At 50.2% G+C, this 18,688-nt stretch overlaps 1 protein-coding gene across 6 annotated transcripts; it reads right to left on the bottom strand.

The window, feature by feature from the left end:
- Window positions 1–6,324: 6,324 nt before the first annotated feature.
- On the bottom strand, window positions 6,325–16,231 carry TAFA3 (TAFA chemokine like family member 3). 6 transcript variants are annotated; one of them, XM_070487050.1, is made up of 7 exons: window positions 15,858–16,230; window positions 14,562–14,619; window positions 12,941–13,056; window positions 12,114–12,263; window positions 11,060–11,184; window positions 10,541–10,631; window positions 8,015–9,899 (listed from the first exon to the last, which is right to left on the bottom strand). In XM_070487050.1, exons 3-6 carry the CDS (start codon window positions 13,053–13,055, stop codon window positions 10,611–10,613), a joined length of 411 nt encoding a protein of 136 aa, XP_070343151.1. In that variant the 5' UTR covers window position 13,056; window positions 14,562–14,619; window positions 15,858–16,230; the 3' UTR covers window positions 8,015–9,899; window positions 10,541–10,610. The 6 variants fall into 6 exon arrangements, with proteins under 6 accessions (XP_070343155.1, XP_070343151.1, XP_070343152.1 ...); XM_070487051.1 differs by having other exon boundaries at window positions 16,002–16,217; XM_070487053.1 differs by having other exon boundaries at window positions 12,941–13,074; window positions 16,002–16,139.
- Between the last annotated feature and the right edge of the window lie 2,457 nt (window positions 16,232–18,688).

The following is an 18,688-nucleotide window of genomic DNA, read 5'->3' as shown; positions in this document are numbered from 1 at the left end:
CCCTTATATTCCAGCCACAGCTAGCTACTTACTTGAACTTGTCTCAAGCCTTGCTCCTTTGCAAAGGCTTTTCCCTCAACCTTTACTCTCCCTTTCCTTCTTTTTTTTTTTTTTTAGATTACCTCTGAGCTAACTACTGCTAATCCTCCTCTTTTTGCTGAAGAAGACTGGACCTGAGCTAACATCCATGCCCATCTTCCTCTACTTTATACGTGGGATGGCTACCACAGCATGGCTTTTTGCCAAGTGGTGCCATGTCTGCACCCGTCTGCACCCAGGATCCAAACCGGCAAACCCCGGGCCTCCGAGAAGCAGAATGTGCGAATTTAACTGCTGTGCCACCAGCCAGTCCCTCTCCCTTTCCTTCTAACACACACACACACACACACACACACACACACACTCTTTTTACCTGGTGATTCCCACTCATCTTTAAAGGCTTGGTCTTTGGCATGCCCCCTCCATGTTGGGTTTAGTTTCTTTTCTAGTCTCTCCTACAGCACAGAGGACACACCTCCATCATGGCACTCATCACCCAGCCCATCCCCTAGCCCCTCTCACCTTCCCTAATTGTGAAGTGTTTGGACTCTGGCCAGCTCAGTCTTGGAGGAGGTAACCAGAACACGGTTCATGCATGGTGAAAGGATATCAGCTTTCGAATGGAGCAGACCTGGGTTCAAACCCTGGTTCGTCTGCTTTTTTTGCTATGTGGCCTTTAGCAAATTACTTAAACTCTCTGAGTCTTAGATTCCTTGCCTGTAAAATCAGAATCATAATGCCTACTTTATGGAATTATTGTCAGGATTAAATGAGACCATCCACATAAAAAATGTCTGCCCCTCAATTCTCACTTATCATGTGCTTTTTCCTGGTCCTGAACTCCCAGCCAGGAAGACAGCTATTGAAGGCCCTCAGGCTCTTTTTCCTCTGAGCATCTGCATCTGTAAACTGCTGTTAATAGTACTTACCTCACAGGGTCTTGTGGAGATGAAATGATTCAAGGTTTGTGAAACCAGTTTATTGACATGGTAGGGCTCATGCAGGAAACACTTTTATTCTTTCCTTCCTCCTGAACCTCAACATGTGGACTCATTTTTGTGGTTCTGGATGAAATCTTGGGCATCTTCTGTAGATTTTTCTGATAGCTTTCAGGTAATAAACAGTCCTGGTCACTTTCAGGAGTGGGAAAAGGGAGGAAAATCATTGGTTGAGATTTACATTAGTACATTCATATTAACGTAAGGAAGAAATACTTGTGACCACTATAGTCTTCATTTCTATCATTGGTCACGTGTTCAAAGCTGGTATTTTCAACTTCCTTCTCTGCTATTCATTCCATAGTCTCTTCACTTTCAGCAAATACCTCACCTAATATAGTCATTGAAAGATATTGATATCAACATATTTTAACCAAGGCAGATAAATTATTTTCTAAATCAGAAGAGCCCAAAGTTGTCGGTCTGGCAACAAAAATTTCCCCTAGTGGATCATGAGGAGTAACAATGAGAGGAGACATTCCCATTTCAAGCCATTCTCATTCTTGATTTTCAGACTCATGAATCCTGGCTAAGGGAGAAACAGCACCATACATTGCTCACTGACTGGGGGCACCTACAGTGTCCTGGAGGACTTTGTCCTGCCCAGTTTTGGCACTCAGCTAGTGTTGTAACTGAGTGTCCAAAAGACCGTTCTACCATTCTTTCAGGCCATTTACTTTAAGGCGATCAGGTACATTGTAAGACCTGTGAATTCTGTGATCACGAGCCCCTGGGCAAAGACAAGGATGACTGGAGAAAACGGTTGTAGAAAGAATGTGGCATCTTGGCGTGCTGACTATTAAGAGCCTCGTCTAATGAGGTTGCCTTTGGAGAACATTTATGAAAGACACGGGTATTTTCACACTTTGTGTAACTTTAGAGTGGCTCATCCACATACCTCGTCCCCAGACTTCCTTCCTTATCACCAATTTCCAAACGTATTCCCTCCAATCCCATGAACGTCACGTCAAACCTTTAGCCACAGCACACACACACTCTTTGTTTAGTGTGTGTTTGTACCTCTGGCCGTCTTCCTCGCAAAATGAGCAACCATGTGTGCTGCTCAAAGTTCTGCCCACTGGGAAGATTCTCTTTTACCCTTATCCTTTAGGGTCCCCTCTGAGTGGAGCAGTTGTGCTGCAACTTCCCACCTTCAGGTGGTACCTGAAATAATTCAAATCATGCAGAACCAACTCAGCAGTGCCCCCCTATGAAGATGAAGTATATGTTATGTTCAGAATCCAACAAGGCCCACTAAGCATTGTACTTCTTTTTTTTTTAATGATTGGCACCTGAGCCAACAACTGTTGCCAATCTTTTTTTTTTTTTTTTTGGTTTTTCTCCCCAAACCCCCCCCAGTACATAGTTGTATATTTTAGTTGTGGGTCCTTCTAGTTGTGGCATGTGGGACACCACCTCAACATGGCCTGATGAGTGATGCCATGTCCATGCCCAGGATCTGAACCGGTGGAACCCTGGGCCACCGAAGTGGAATGTGTGAACTTAACCACTCCACCATGAGGCCAGCCCCAAGCATTGTACTCCTTTCCTACTGGTAGGAGAAGCCAGAGGCAGCAAATTGTCTTTCTCCTTAGCAGGGATTTTTGACATGCCTCAGAATGCTGGGCCCCTAGAAAATTTACCAGGGTGGCAAGCTCCTTAATTTCTAAGGGATTTATTTCCCAGTCTCTGGCATGCTTGTGTCTTACCAAAGTATCTAGAGCACTTCTCACTCACCAGGTCCATCCAGCATGATATCATCCACGTAGCTGATAAAGCCCTGAGGAAGGAGAGTGAAGGTGTATTGCTGGCCCTGCCAGTTGAAAGTAAACTGCTTCTGGTGATCTTTACTAACAGGTATAAAGAAAAATCATTTGCCAGATTAGTAGCTGCATACCAGGTCCCAAGGGATGTCTTTGCTCTAGTAAAGAAATTGTGTCCTGAATAGGAGCTGAAATTGGAGTTAGCCTGATTAAGTTTATGTCACTGCCATTCTCCAAGGTCTGTTTGTCTTCTACACAGAACCAATAGACAAGTTGAAAAAGGATCTGGTAGGAGTCACCACTGCTATATCCTTTAAGTTCTGATGGCGACACTAATCTCTGCAATCTCTCCAGGAATGATGTGACTTTGGGTTTACCATTTTCGTAGGTACAGACTGTTCTAGAGGCTTCCACATGATATTTCCCATTGTAATAGCCCTCGTTACATGTGTTAGGGAGCCAGTGTAGAGTGGAATTGGGAGCAGCTCTTCTCATTGCTCTCCCTAATGGTTCAGTAGCAAAAGGCTACTTCTTCTTCCTAAAACTTTGGGCCTTGCTGGTTTAGAGGTACTAGTCCCCAGGAGAAGAAGGTCTCCACCAGGGGACATGAAAACAATTCTCTTAAAATGAAAGTAGAGACTGCCCCCAGGCTACTTTGAGTGTGTTTTTCAGAAATCTCAATCCTGCAGCCACAGGAAATAAGAGTCTCTTTTAAGGCGATCATAGAACAATCCTGCTTTCTCATCCAGGCCTTGAGCTGAGAATTTAAAGCCCGGAGCTCCTAATTTTCTTTCTCCAACTTCTTGAGTATACTTAGAAGCAAGCAAATAATCCCATTATACTTTCTACTTTCATTAAGTTGTTCAGTGGCAGCAAAACATGGTCACCCAAAGCCTTGCCTTCTATAGATTTTTGATTACAAGTGACTACAGTGCTGTCTTGCCGCTGCATGCCATAGTCTACCAGTGTCACCTTTACCATTGACAACAGGGTTATTAATGCCTTTAAATGTAATCAGATCAATTCAAGATTCCTTTCCTCAAGATTCTATTCCTCTAGAACCATTTCCAGTAGCTATAATGGTATTTGATCTTGATTTGATATTGATACTACGGATATTATTCAGGATTCATTCAGGGAAGGAGAAACACTAAGAGTATTATGCAATAAGGGATTTATTAGTGGAATAAGACATTACACATTTTGGAGAAACTGGGGAAGTAACCATCTGAATGGAGAAGCTGGTGGATCAGAGAAAAGACACTAATCAACGCTTCTGAAGTCAGGCATGTCCAGGTGTTAGAGCCGGATCCTAGAGAGTAGGTGGAGAATTTTATATGGAAGCCTGTTGCCTCCATCTGGGGGTTGGCCTGGGGTTGCTGTGGGTTGGCCTGAGGTTGCTATCGGTTGGAGGAACCAAGAATTGCTAAGAAAAGTTTCATGTGGAATGAGGGGACCTGGAACCTACTGGCACTTCTAGTCATGACAACTTTCACAGAGTAATTGCTACTACTGAACTTTTCTGCCTTCCCAATCATTCACAAATTAATCTTTTGGACAACTCTAATCCAGAATCATGCAGGGAAGAGGATTCTGGGAAAAGTAGTTTCAGCTTACCCAAATTGACAGAGTACAAAAGAGTATACCACATGCCATTTATTAGCTGCTTGATATTGAGCAAACTATTTTGTCTGTGAGCCTCTCTAAGTCTCTTCCCATCTCAGGGTTTGGACAAGATCTTCTGGGACATTTTCCTGGATTTCTATAAGATCCTCTGTTGCTGGGGATCTTCCACTAACAGGTCCCTTGATATGGGCCATACTTCCTCCCACTGGCCACTTGTGACTCTCAGCCTCATGGCTCTTGGCAGTCTTTCCCTAGCTGGGGTCACCTATCCCTTCCAGGCAGCCCTCTTGGGCAATACACATCTGGCCCTTGGAAAACATGCAAACATCCATGCTCTGCTAAGCTCTCGAGGTGCAGCTCACTCCCAAAATAGTTCTCTAGACTCACTATCCAGGCCAGCAAGCCAGTCACAGCCACTTGCCTTCAGATTATTTTCAGGCCTGAGTCTCTCTGCCACTGCACTCCAATGGATTCAAGTCAGACTCCTGGAGTTCTTTTCTGCAATCTCCCTCTTAAGTGGATTATAGTAAGAAAGAATCAGCACCTAAACCTTCCCTTTGGCTGGGGGAGGAAGGAAGTGACCACCCTCTCAAGATGAATCTTCATTACCACATGCCTTTCAACCTGAACTCTTAGCCCTCTCTTACACAGTCCGGAGGTGGGTAATGGTCTAATGACCATCCTTTTACAAATCTGTAGAGTCTACTGTCTTGATTTAGAATGTTGGGGTAGTTGAGAATTGCTGATACTCTTCTTTTCCTGACCTTTGGGGCCTGTGCTCAAATTTTGAGATGGGAAGAGTCCCATTAACATACTGTTACTAAATAAAGAGCCTAGCACAGTGCTTGGCACATGGTAGACATTCGCTAACAGAAGTGATGGTGTATTGCCAATTACTCAGCATGTAGATCAATCCAGCGTTTGAAAATGGTTGGAATCCTCTTCCTCTAAGACAGACTGAAGGGGAGTTTGTACCCTCATGTAAGGCTTGAAAGGCAGTTGCCTGGTCCTCCTTATGCCCAGTCTACGTGTCTATTCCAAATATAATGTTTACAGCCATCTAAGTCCAGTAGCATCTGCACCCAAGCACACACTCGGACCCACATTCAGTGACAAATCACAAGCCCAAGGAAGTCAGGAACCAGCTTGGCTGCTCACACTGCGAGAAGGGAGAAATGAGCCCTCCCCTGTTCTGAAGTCCCATCTCAGCCACAGCAGGTGGAGCGAGAACGTGCTGCTGTGTGCTGGGCTACGTGCAGCCAGCGTGCCCTGGACTGACGTACTGACGTCTGTCTTGATTAGTCAGTCTCTGCGCTGAACTAGTTTTTATATAGTTTGAATATCAGCCTTGCTGTGGGCATAGAGATACTCAAATCCACGGATGCACAGAAACACCAGCAGCATACGTGCATACACCATTACATCTTCATACAGGGGTGCACATGCAGTCACTTTCCTTAAGTTTAAAAGAAGAAGTTACGTGAACTTGGAAAATATGAACTGAGCTGATCTGGGGTGTGACAACATGTTAGGGAAACACTGATGTATGTGTTTCAAGTCTTTCTCTTGGCCTCTGTCTTAGTCTTTAGGTCTTCATTTCTTTGGTTGTTAGATCTCACAAGCAGCACTGGAAAGGATTAAAGAGGACACAAGCATATCCTCCAAAAAAAACTCCCAAACCCAGAAATACAACATAGAGTCATCATTTTCTAGATTGTAAGGGTGTACTGAGAAAGGTTCAATAAACACACTAGGGCAGGGGTTGGTAAAAGTTTTCTATCAAGGGTCTGATAGTAAATGTTTTAGGCCTTGTGGACCATATGGTCTCTTTGCAAACTCAGTTCTGCTGTCATAGCAGAAAAGTAGTCATAGACAATAATAAACAAATGAGCATAGTTATGTTCCAATAAAACTTTATTTACAAAAACAGTCAATGGGCCAGATTTGGCCCATGGGCTGTAGTTTCCAGACCCCCACCGTAGGGTCTAAAGAGCCCAGAAGCCATCAAGACTGGCTTCACAGGTCTTCCAAAGGTTGATAGGCGCTCCATTCTGTCTCCTGCAGGAAGGACAAAAATCAACTGTGTTGGATGCGGCACCAGTTTTAATTATTTCGTGCTGTGCTGTGGTGTTTTGATGTTCTTCTTAATGAGTGATCTCAATTCCTGCTTTTTGTCTCTACTTCCCTCTTTCTGTGTATATATTTCTAAATGCTTCCCATTCTTCTTCGTTCTGTCCCCTTGCACTGACAGGGTGGGTGATTTTGGAATGAGAATCTTTCACATTCATCCGTGCTAAAATCCTGGCTTCTTTTCAGGCTCCCCGTCTTTACTGGAGTAAAGAGGCAGTGTGCAGTGATGTAAAGAGCACTTGTCTGGATCACTGGGCAGGACACGCTACCAGTTTACTGTGCGACTCTGAGCAAATTACCTAATCTCTCTGAGCCTCCCTTTCCTCATCTATCAAATGAGAGAGTTGGCGAACTGATCTCTAAAATCCCTTCTAGCTCTAAGCTTGTAATTTTAAGAAGCTGCAGCCTCAACTCTAGGAACTGTCTGGGGCCATTAATTAGGATGTCACTCACAGACCTTAATGAAATGCCAGGAGGTCACAGAAATTAGCCACACAATCTCCTGTAGTTGGCAACCTTCCTGAGGCCTCCACAGCTGAGGAGGTGGGGATAGCAGCTAACTTCAGGAATCTGAGATGACATCCTACTAAGGGGGGAAAGGAAGACAAATGTCTCCAGGACCCCTATGCTCCAGGGAGATTAATTTGCATTCCTAAACTGCACTGAAGCAGCTATAAATGTGCACAGAGGTTGACTTGGTTGGAAAGAGGACCCTAGGTAGCTGGTGTTGGGAGGTGGGATACTTTCCCTTCTCCGCCACCCCTCGCCCTGTGGGACTCTTCTGGCCATATAAGGGACACCTCTCAGAGCCCACCAAATACATATACGAATAGGTCAGGAGGAAACAGAGGCTTTGAGGGATTAAAAAAATGCATTAGCAAATCCCAGCATGTGCCAAAGGAAGGAGGTCTTCTCTGGAAGCAGAGACGAGGGAGGTCAGGGAAGCAGGATGTCAGCTGGGCGGGGCTGGCGTTGGTTGGCAGCCTGGGGGAATTCGTACAGCATCATCCCCATTCTGTCAGGCTCATCCCCCAGCTCAAAGCCCTGAGGCTTGTGGATGCAGCAGACAGACAGGCAGAGGGCTGGAGCCCTCTCCCCTCCTCCGGGACAGTCACAAGGCGGGTGGGGAGGGAGTGGAAAAGCCCACAACCTGGCCTCCAGGAGAGCAGGCTCTTATTGTCTGACTGCTAAAGCTGTCTCATTCGTAGCCTAAATAATTCACTCACCAATCTCTCAAGGAGCATTAGAAGAAAAACAGAACCCGACCCAGCCCTCACGCTCAGGTTGCCACTGCACTGAAGGCAGGCTAGGAGGCTGGGAGGCAGTCCCCAGCTGCAGACACTGCCAGTCTGCAAAGAGTCATTGGGGCTGACAACCTTCCAAGAATGGCCTGGGGCCTGCTTTTGTACAGCCCTCGAGCTAAGAATAATTTTTACATTCTTAAAAAGTTTTTTTTTTAAAACAAAACAAACAACAACAACAAAAGATGCCAAAGAGACCATATGTGGCCTGCAAAACCTAAAATATTTACTATCTGGCCCTTTGCAGAAAAAGTTTACCAACCCCTTAATCAATTCCCCAGCCTTGAAGGAGGTGATGAAAATCTTTGACCTAATCTCCGACGACCCCACTACCTGCAGAGATTTAAAGTTTCAGAGTTCTGATATTTACAGTCTAGTGAGAAGGTGGCATCATTGTTCACCCCATTACCAAAAACAAAACAAAACAAAAACAAGAAGATAAACCCTGGAGTGGGGTGAACAGTCTTGATTCTACCACATGGTGAGGGAGGGAGAGAAGGGAGAGGCCGAGACTCAGACTCAATCCCTTGTCTCATTCACCTTCTCTGAGGGTCAGACTTCAGCCCTGTCCAGGTCGATCTCTACTGAGAGCCCTCCCCTCAAGGCCCCCACCACACCCTGAAATCCCAGTGATCCCAGCTGATCCCAGCAGTCACTGAGGCTGTCATTCTCTTCCTGATGAGATATCCAAGTAGCCCGCGTCTCTGAGTCCCTGAAGCCCGTGTGTCAGCCTGACTGTCCCAGCCCTCAGTCTGAGACAGAGGTTCCATCCAGCCCAGCAGGGGATCCCCTCCCACCCAGCATGGCCTTTGAAGGGAGAGGACTCTGATCAGCCCTGGACCCCACTCAGACCCCCTCTTGGAGCCAGAGCCTCTAAGAGTTACAGCCTAAGGACTCCAGAAGAGACGGGCAGAGGTGGGCAATGGGGCTGCCAGCTCAGAGTGCCCCAGACATAACTAGGCTGAGTGACCTCTGGGCTGTCATGGGTATGTTTGGAATTTTAGGGGCTGAGGGCAGAGTGGCGATCCAATGGCCCCGCATCCTGGTGTGTATTCTGGATTATTTCAGATAGGAGAACAGTGAGCTTCGTAAAATGCCTGCCCTAGCCTCTCTCAAGAAAAATGTTTCTGCTGTCCAGCCAGTTCTTTGCAGGTTCCTGTTCTTGAGATGAAAACAACACATGGAACGTCCAGGCTGGAGTCCCAGCACCCAGGCTAACGGAAAGGGCAGCAGTCCTAGAGACTTGGGAGCCCATGCTGTAAGACCTTGAGCAAGTCACCTCACCTCTCCAGGACTCAGTTTCCTCATCTTTGAAAAGAAGCAAATAAACAAAAACCTGAGGAGGTTGTATGGGGGTGATTTTAAGGCCCTGTCCATCCCCTACCCAACGAGTAGCCCAAACCAGGCCATGCCTCTGCAGAAGCTTTGCTGGGAAGTTGTGTGGCTTCATCTCTGCTTTCCTTCCCCAGATCAAGCCAGTCCCATCCGAACGAGATCCAGCTGGTCTGGCATAAGGGAGCAGGTTTTCCTTCAGTATGTCAGCAGCTTTTGGGGTCTTTGGACTGATGTGAGGAAGGGAAGTGGTAGGGAGAGAATGTGACCTTTGTCTCTGTGCCCTGTGGCCAGGGGGTGGCTGAAGAGCTGTGGGAGTCTCAGCCCCATGCCCCCAACACGCCCACAGCATATGGCCCAGAAGCCACAGTCTGATACCACACGCTTTAATCTAACTTATCTAAATTGTCTTTTGTCAACTCTCCAACTTGACTGGACATGCCTCGAGGGCAGGAATTGTATCTCGACCTTCTTCTGTGTGCCCCGGCAGAGCCCAGCACAATACTAGGTATGTGGCTGGAGATCTGTCCACCTCTGCTGAGCAGCTTAACTGAAACGCCCCTGGAAGAGGGATGCTGCATTTGGCAGGGCCGCGTGTCCACGTAAGAGAATCTCCATATTTGCTGGCTGATAACCGGATACCATTCTTCAGTCTGTGGCTCAGTCAGGCTGTCCTGTCCAGGCCATGACCCCAAGAGCTATCGTGTGACCTAGCAAGCAAGTAATGGAGGAAGGTTAGAGAAGGGAAGGCCTATCCCATCCCAGCATGCCCAAGACTCCCCAGGATATGCAGGCCACGGAGAGGGCGCTGCTGCCCATCCCCTCCCCGTGCAGCAGTCCAGACTGGGAAAACGTGGCCGGGGTGGGGGTGGGGGGTCCCTTGCAGACGTAAACCAGGTGCGCCTCACACTGTTTGCTGCAGAAGAGCCATCCAAAGGGCCAGCACAGTGCTACAAACCCAAACCTATCACATGGTGGCAAATGTCACAAGCTCTGTGGTGGGTCTCACTCTCTTCTAGTCTCCCATATCCTCAGAATGGCTGTCTCCCTCACCTGCCTGCAGACAGGAAGCTCTACTTTATATGCAGCCATACTTTTTCTTGCTGTAGTTCCCTCTGTTCCGTGCTCTAGGAGAATTCCGCTCTCTTCAGAACCCCGAGGGCCACCTTCCCTTCTCTATTTTTCTGTTTGCTCCTTTGCTGTGTGCGGTGGTGGGAAGGGAAGGCAGAGGTAGAGTTTTGGCTTGCCCCACAGTGTCACTCATATGTACAAATGGCGATGACACAGCGATGCAACTGATTAACCGTGATACACGTGGAATTGCTAACGAGTTTGATAAAATTTTAATTACCCTTGTTCTGCAGGGCAGGCAGCAAACCATGAAAATAATAATCCTCTCGGGTGCTGTCACGGCAGTTGGACTAGAGGAAGGCAGGTGTGAGCTGTAGGAAGTTAATAATCATGGGAGTGTGGGAGTGGGGCCTGTGTAGGGGAGGAGGGCAGAGTGGCTACTGTAGAGATTGGCCCCTGAATTATCTAGATAATTTCCTCAACTCTCTACTTTGTTCTTATAGACCTGACATTTTCTGGGAGGCAAACTTGCTCTAGGCAGAGGAAGAAACCAAAGCACATGGAGCATCAGGAATTTGCCCATAAGGACACAGAGAATTTCAAATCCAGAGGCCCTAACTTGGGTCCCCAGAGTTAGGACAAACTCGGCGGGACTGTCCGGGGATGTGCTCACACGGTTTGCAGATCTCATTGGACACTGACATCCTAGACCCTCAAGGCTCTTGTGCCCCCTTTCCCACCTTTAGCAGCTTAGGTGAAGGGGGAACAGTGGGGGGATGCAGTGTCCATCCTTGGATACCTTGGTGGTTTTGACTTTGTGTCCGCTGCTGCAGCTCCATCCAGAAAGGTCTGGAAGCACTTTACATTCTTCCCCTGGCAGGCAGGGCTCCATCTGACACCACCACTTCTGCAGGACAATGGAGGCTGTGGGAGCAGGAGGCAGTGAGGCAGCTCTAAGCCCCCTGCAAGTGCAGCATGCAGTCCAGGGGGTCTATGTAGAATGAAGTGCACCTTTGCACACACCCCGGGCTTTGAGCCCTGCATTTTCCCCTTGTCTTTCCCCTACTTGGGCTGCCCAGAGAGGCAGGACTCAGGCTAAGGCCTGAACACACAACCGCATCAACTTCAATCCCAGAGACAGCGACACCTCATCAAAGACAGCACAGGGGGAAGGCAGGGGAAGTCGTCTCTAAGGCAACCCGTGAATTGAGCCACCACATCATTAGCAGAGAGGCACAGTCTTCAACATGCTCCCTAGGTGTACGTGAACAAGTTTGCGAGCTGTTTGGAGGGGTCTACAGACCAAGAGTGCCAAGCAGGCGTGCATGTGAGCACAAGTGGGCATGCTCATAGTGCCACCATGAGCATGAGCAAATGAGCATGGGTGGCGCCGTGGGAAAGGGGGTGGGTATGAAGGCATGCACGTGTGAGCAATACACGTGTGTCCATGAGAGAGGAGGGTAAAGGCTGCTGGAGAATGAGAGGAGGGCACGTGTAAGAGGCCTGGGAAGGAGCAGTAGGTGAGGAAGTCCATGTCTGGAGAAGTGAGTGTACGGCAATGAGTCTGACGGGAGGTGTGACAGGATGTATGTGAGGGAATGCGTCTGTGCATGTGCCAGGCAGTGGGCGTGGATGAGGGAAGGCGAGTGCATACCAGGGCCCTTCCTTATCTGTGAAACGGGGATGGTCACAGCTGCCCTCTCCCCTGCAGAAGTTACCCCATCATTTGAGACTCTGAGCACAGAAGCCCTGGGATGGGTATGAAATTGTATCCCCAGCAGATGGTGAGGCCTAGATGCACCTTCTTATCTCTCTGATCAGGCCCTCCTCCCGGGTCCTGGCCTCTCACTCACCATCCACACAGGAGGGCTTTGCCCGCGTGGTGCCAGCCACCTGGCCAGAAAAGCAAGAGCATTTGACAGTCTGGGAGCGCTCTTCGATGTGGTTCCGGTTGCAGCAGCGATGAGCAGCAATCACCTCACAGGTGCCCTGCTTCACGAGGACTGAAGGCGCCAGCGCAGGATCAGGTTCCCAGCCCAGGCCTGCAACCCTGCCTGCCTCCCGCCCTCCCTGGATTTTCTCAAACCCCTCCTCCCAGCTTAGGGGAGGGGTGTTTAAGAGATTTTCAATTGCAGGGGAGGAGGAGACAGATGAAATCTCTCTGCCGCTTCACAATGTTCCTGTCCTTCCTTCCTCCCCAGGGAGGCCACACTCATCACCTATTGGCAGAGCCTGGCCCTTGGGCAGAAGAAAGATGGAGTCCCACACCAACCCCCACCTCCCCTGCTTCCTCTGGGTGAGGGCCAGGGCCCCCGGGGGCTTACAATGCGTGGGGAGGATCATCCGCTTACACAGGCTTTAGCCATCCCAGAAGGAAAACCACAGAATTAGGCCAGGATGCTAGACTTAAGCCCCCACCCTCAGGCCTCTCTCCCTGCAGAACACCTTCCAGCCTGGAAGGGAAGGTAAGCAATGGGTCTGCCCATGCCTTCTCCAGGCTGGGAGAGCAGAGTGGGCAGAGTTTTCTGGGTGAAGAACAAAAGAGGAGGCAGAACCTTTAGAATCTGTGGATTTCAATCCATCTTGGAGATCTGCCTGCTGTGGAACGGGGCTGGGTGGTGTCCAGCTCTCCAGGCATCCTGGGAAACCCCCTCCCCAGGCCCCACCACCTCCTTCAAACCTGTGGGAGCTGGAGGCTGCAAGGAAGCAGAGGCCAGGAGGGTCCACAGCCAAGCCAAGCAAAGTGCCAGCAGCCAGCCGCCAGTGCTCCAGTTCTGCGCGGCCCTGTCATGCATCCTGCAGAGAGAGTGACACCTGCTAGACTCCAGGCAGGAGTTCCCCCCAGTGCCCAGCTCTAGCACCTCTGTGCCAGGCATGCTGGGAGGCACAGAGGTGGCTGGGATGCACACCTTGTCCCCAGGCAGTCTCAGCCCGGCACACTCTCTATGGAAAGTGGTGAGGGCCACAGTAGAAAGGGAGCAGGAAGGGAGACTGTCCTGCTGGGAGAAGCATGGAAAGCTTTATGGAGGAAGTGACATTGAAGAAGGGTCTTAAACAACGAACCAGATACGGTCCCATGAAGGGCTGTGACACGAGGTGAACAATAAGGCTGACACCTAGTTTTTGAGCACTTCACAAATATGCTCTTGAAGCCTTCCCAACTGAACTACAAAGGAGGATTATGTGTACCCACTTTACAGATGAGCAGACTGATACTCAAAGAGCCTGGACACGACCTAAACAACCATCATAAAGGACTGGCTAAACACACTGTGGAGCATCTGTACAAATGCAGCCCCAACTAGGCAGCTGTAAAAAGGAGGAAAGGCTTCATGTACTGAGGCATGCAACGATCTCCAACAATAACCCACTATTAAGGGGAAAAAAGCAAAGTGCAGGGTGCTGTGCATAAAATGTGTAAAAGGGGAGCCAGCCCCGTGGCCGAGTAGTTAAGTTCGTGTGCTCTGCTTCAGCAACCCGGGGTTTCGCCAGTTCGAATCCTGGGCACGGACATGGCACTGTTCATCAGGCCATGCTGAGGCAGCATCCCACATGCCACAACTAGAAGGACCTACAACTATGTACCAGAGGGCTTTGGGGAGAAAAAGGAAAAATAAAATCTTTAAAAAAAAATGTGTAAAAGGAAGGGATTATATGTTGCTCAAATATGCATAAGCTAGCTCTGGAAAATATTTAAAAAAAGAACTAATACAATTGATTGCCACCAAGAAGGGGAATGGTTGGCTGGGAGACAGAGGTAGAAGGGAGATTTATTTTTCTCCTTATTGTTCTTTCACTTTTTGGGTTTTGAACCGTGGGCATGTAATAGCAATTCAATTTAAACAAATTTAAATTTGAAAAGGAAGAAATGAAACAAGGCTAATGGAAGTCAAATGACTTGCCCAAGGCCAGGCAGCACGTGGGTGGCAGAGCCCAGAAGCCTGCCCTAGTCCCACTGCATCACCTTGCTTCTGCTCTCTTCCTCATTCCTTCTACTCCTCCATCGTTGATAGTTTAGGCTTTCCAGATCTGTTGCAGAGGGTGGGCTAGAAATGGAGGGAATCCCAGGAAAGCAGAGCCACAGAGCGGCAGGGAGCTGTCCAGGCATAGAAGGTGCCTGGACCATCCCGTCTGCTGCACTGCTGGCCCCTTGGGGCATCGCTGGGCTCCTTCAGGTGCCAGCACAGTGCTGGGAACACCAGAAGCCAAACCAAATGCCAGGACCCTGATGCTCCCCTGGATAGGATGCCGGATCACTCTCCCTCCTTCAACTCCCCCTCTTCAACTGCCTCCTCACTCACCTTTTTTGGGATCTTTCAGCTTCTGTCTGTTCATCCACTGGCCTCAGACTCGCTCTACCTAGACAAGTAGGAAAGATTCTTAAGAGGTTGTATAAAGGACGGAGGGAGCCCATGGTCCTGCAGGGGGTGAACGGGGTCTGGGTGAAGTCAAGTGGGTGTGCTGGGCACTGAAGTAGAACCCAGTTGTGAAGCTGTTCCCCAAGATGCCAGGGCAGGGGGCAGAGCCTTCCTCTGCCCTGGGAATTCACAGGGGTCCTTGCAGATTCTGGCAACATGTAGGGTAGGGAACATGAGAAGAGTGGCCTGAGGGAGTCTCTCTGTCCCCAGAGTGAAGCGGGGCTGACGGTAGGAGGTGTCTAAGAATCAACATTCTCGCCTCCCTGGCCTTGGGAGGGAGCTGAAGACCAGGGAAGGGTTCCTGAGCAGAATCTGACAGAACGCTGCTGGAAGAGACCCCTGAGGTCCTGAATCCTCTCTGCCTCCTCCTCCTCTCCCCATCGCACCTGCTTCCTGGACTCATACGGAGCTGGCTCAACTCCGCCGCCTTCGCCCCATTCCCACTCCTGAGGGCTAGAAGGGGGGTCCTCCAGGTCTCTGAGCCTCAGAGGCCACAGCCCCAAGGGCTTCTCCATTTCTCCCTACGACCTCTCCTCCCTCCCTCAGCCTGCAAAGGGAGGTGGAACTGAGGCAGGTAGGATGGTGGGGCCCAGGAAGGACGGGGAGCCCTGTGTCCCAGCTCCCCCAAGTAAGAGCCCAGAGAGGACCATGGGGGCAGATGGAGGAAATGGTGCCAGCACCCCAGGAAAGGGTGTACTCTATGGGCCCTTCTAGATGTACCTCTTTCCTGAGTAGGTGTCTCCTCTCCCTGTCCATATCACAACCTTCATTTTGATCCTTACAAACGCAGCTTTGTTTTCTCTCTGGTGGTCCCCATCCCATTTCTCTCTGAGCTGCCACACCCTCCAATCCAGCTCTCTCATCTCTCCTGTGAACCCCAAGACCCAAAAGACTGGGGGTGGCCATTTGAGCTGGGTTCTCTGGCATTCTATTCCCTCCCTCAGAGACAGCTGGAGAAGGAAGCTTCTGGAATTTGTTCTGGGGCTTCCACACTCCTGCCTCAGTTTCCCAGGCTGTTTTTCCCAAACCCCAATCCAGGCTATGTTGAGGCTGACTTAGCAGTCTGCTAGCAGCCTGGGGTTGCGAATGGAATCCACAAGCCCTCTTAACCTTTCCCTACCTTCCCCTCCCCCAAGGCCCACTCCCTCCACGTTCTGAGCCCCCACGCCTGAGACCTACCCGGCCCACGGCGGTGCCACCGGTTCCACCGCCAGCCTGAGGTTCCCCCGGCCTCGAAGCCCGGGACCAAGACTCGGAAAGGCAGACTTCGCGCTGGAGCGGCCAGCTCGGGTGCTGTCTAATCCGGAGCCGTGTCCCCCTTACCAAGTTGCTGTGTCCCCGAGGCAGCGGGGCTCTGGCCAAACCGGGATCATGGTCATGCCTGATCCCGCTCCGGGCCCGTCGGCGCTGCAGAGCTCAGCCGGGGTCCCTCCGAGGCTCGGGCCGGCAGGTGGGGAGCGCTCATCTGCCGCCGCCTCCTTCTCGCCGGGGCCGCCCTCGCTTCACCAGCCCCGCGCGGGCCCCGCCGCCGCCACCCGCGGAGCGCTTGGCCGGCCGGGGGGGGGGGGGGGGGGGGGGGGGGGGGGGGGGGACGGGGGACGACGCAGCGGCCCCTGGCGGCCGAGGCGAGACGAAGGCAGAGAGACCCGCGGCCCCCGCGGTCCCGCCCGGTTGGACTTCTTCGCGGTGCAGGCTCGGGTAACTCCGTGAGGGCCCTCAAAACTCTCGAGGTCTTGGGGATTCTGGGGACTAGGGGACGAGGGGACGGGGGGGGGGGGCGGTGCGCTGAGTGCGAGGAGTGATTGCTCAGACCCTCATGGGTTTTGAGCCTTGAAGATTCTAGACTGCACTGTCCAATACTGTAGCCACTAACCGTATGTGGTTAAATTAAAATGTAAATTAAATAAAGTTAAAAAATTAAATGTCTCATTCGCACTCATCACATTTCAAGTGCTCAATAGCCACATGGAGCTAGGGACTACTGTATTGGGCAGAAAAGATATAGAATATTCCAATTATTTGCACAAAATTCTAGTCTACAACGCTCGTCTAGATTGATATGTTGACCCTCCGCTGTTAAAATCGAGGCGGGAATAGCAAGTATCTCTACCCCAGGAGTGGCGTCCTCAGGGACAGGAAGGCCCAGGGGAGGTATGAGGGTAGAGGCGGGCAGGCAGGAGGGCTACCATAGGCTTGTGAGTGGTCCCTATGAATGGTGGGTGTGACCCCCAGCTTAGGAACCAAACTCTGAGACCCACTTTTTAATCAAAAAAAATGCCACATAATTGCAATTTTATAATTATTTTACAGGGTAAGATTTTAGATGTGACAGTATTAGACAAATGGGAGAAGGAGGTGGTCTGTGAATTTGTCTCAAAGTGAGGGACATTCCGTATGGTTTAAGAGGGCTTTGTAGTTGGAGTAATGGGGAGGAGAGAGGCAATGGGAAGAAGCCCGTTTCTGGGCCCTGAGCCACTGCGTGTGGCCGGGGATAAGGGGGCCCGTCTTGAGGATGCCCAATCCCCAGTTCCAGCTGAGGCCTTATGCCCCCCCCCCCCCCGGCAGGGCCAGCCAGAGCAGAGAGTCTCAGTTCTGAGCAGAGCATCTCACAAGTCTGCTTCTTCCCACCCTGCCTCCTTCTCCCTCTTCCTCTCTGCTGCCTCAGGGACAAGTAGAGGTTCTGGGGCAGTCTGAGGATGGAGGAGGTGTGACGATGCCAGGAATAGGAGGTGAGAGTTTCAGGGAGAGGAGAGCCTTAGGATTTGGGTATGGTCGGGGGCTGTTCTGGAGCCCAAGGGAGCTGATGACGTCCCTGCTGACCATCTCGTGCTGGAGCCAGGGGGTGTCTGGGTCCTGGCTCTGTGGCCCACTTGCAGCCACACCCTGGTGCGTGCTTTGAAGAGCTGGGCTTAGGGAGCTGGGTGACACGGCAAAGTGGTAAGTAAATTGTCCCAGAAACACTGAATAATAAAAATAGCCAGGATGTTATATTTTTTTCTTCAATCTTTGCCTTTGTTTATGCCATTTATCTGAGAGCTGGCTCCAGTTTTTCTCAAACAGGAGGGAAATACTCATAGCACAGCATGTTCTTTGTCCCCCGGTCTGCCTGTATGTGCCTTAGGGTCTGATTCTTTTTTTTTCTCATGACTTCTTTCTCTCTGGCTGTCTCTGTTCAGAGTGCAGGCATAATTATAACAAGTCTACAAACCTGAATGACTATTGAGATTTTCATGTGGAAGCTGCCAGGAAAGCCACCCGTTCTAGGGGCACAGTTTAGCCCAGGGAACGGAGAGGGTTATGATCAGGCAGCACTCTGCCAGCAGAGCTCAGAGGTAGAGTCCCAACCCTCAGCTGGGTGCCAGGGGTCCCTGACTTACATTAGGACTACAAGGGCCTTGTCCCCATCTGGACCATGCATGGGGTAGGAGGTTCCTCTGGAGACCTAGTGATCAATTCCCTGACACCAGGTTTAGGTACAGAGCTCTTCCACCATAAGTACCATCCTCCCCGCAGGCAGGCGCTTAGCCTGGCCTTTGTCTCCCCCTGGCGGCAGCCACAGAGATTGTTCAGCATCCTGGGACTGCCCTCAGCCTCGGCCTCAAGAGGAGGAGGAGGGTGGGAGAGAAGGCACCCCCCACCCCTTCTCTCTGCCATTCACCTCCTTAACCCTTCCTCTGTCAGACCCACAAATCAGCTTGGTTCTTAACCAGAATCAAGTTGGCTGTCCAGGGAGTGACAGTGAATCCCTGTGAGGGAATGTGAATCCCTCACTGGCTGTGTGACCTCTTGGGGCAAGTCATGTAAAATGAAAGGAGTTCCAGTACTGCCTTATCAGTAAAAAGAACATAATAAAACCCACTTGAGGGGTTGGTGTGAGGTATACATGGCCTAATACATGGAAAGTGCTTTGTAGAGGGCCTATGATGTAGTAAGTCCTCAACAAACGGTAGTAGTTGTTGTTATTGTTATCCTTACTAACTAGTCCTGCTGGGGTCAGGGAAGGTCCAAAT

The sequence above is a fragment of the Equus asinus genome, chromosome 16 (genome assembly GCF_041296235.1).
Source record: "Equus asinus isolate D_3611 breed Donkey chromosome 16, EquAss-T2T_v2, whole genome shotgun sequence".
Lineage (NCBI taxonomy): Eukaryota > Metazoa > Chordata > Mammalia > Perissodactyla > Equidae > Equus > Equus asinus.
Note: the sequence above shows the minus strand (reverse complement) of the source record. Positions and strands in the feature narration are given on the sequence as shown.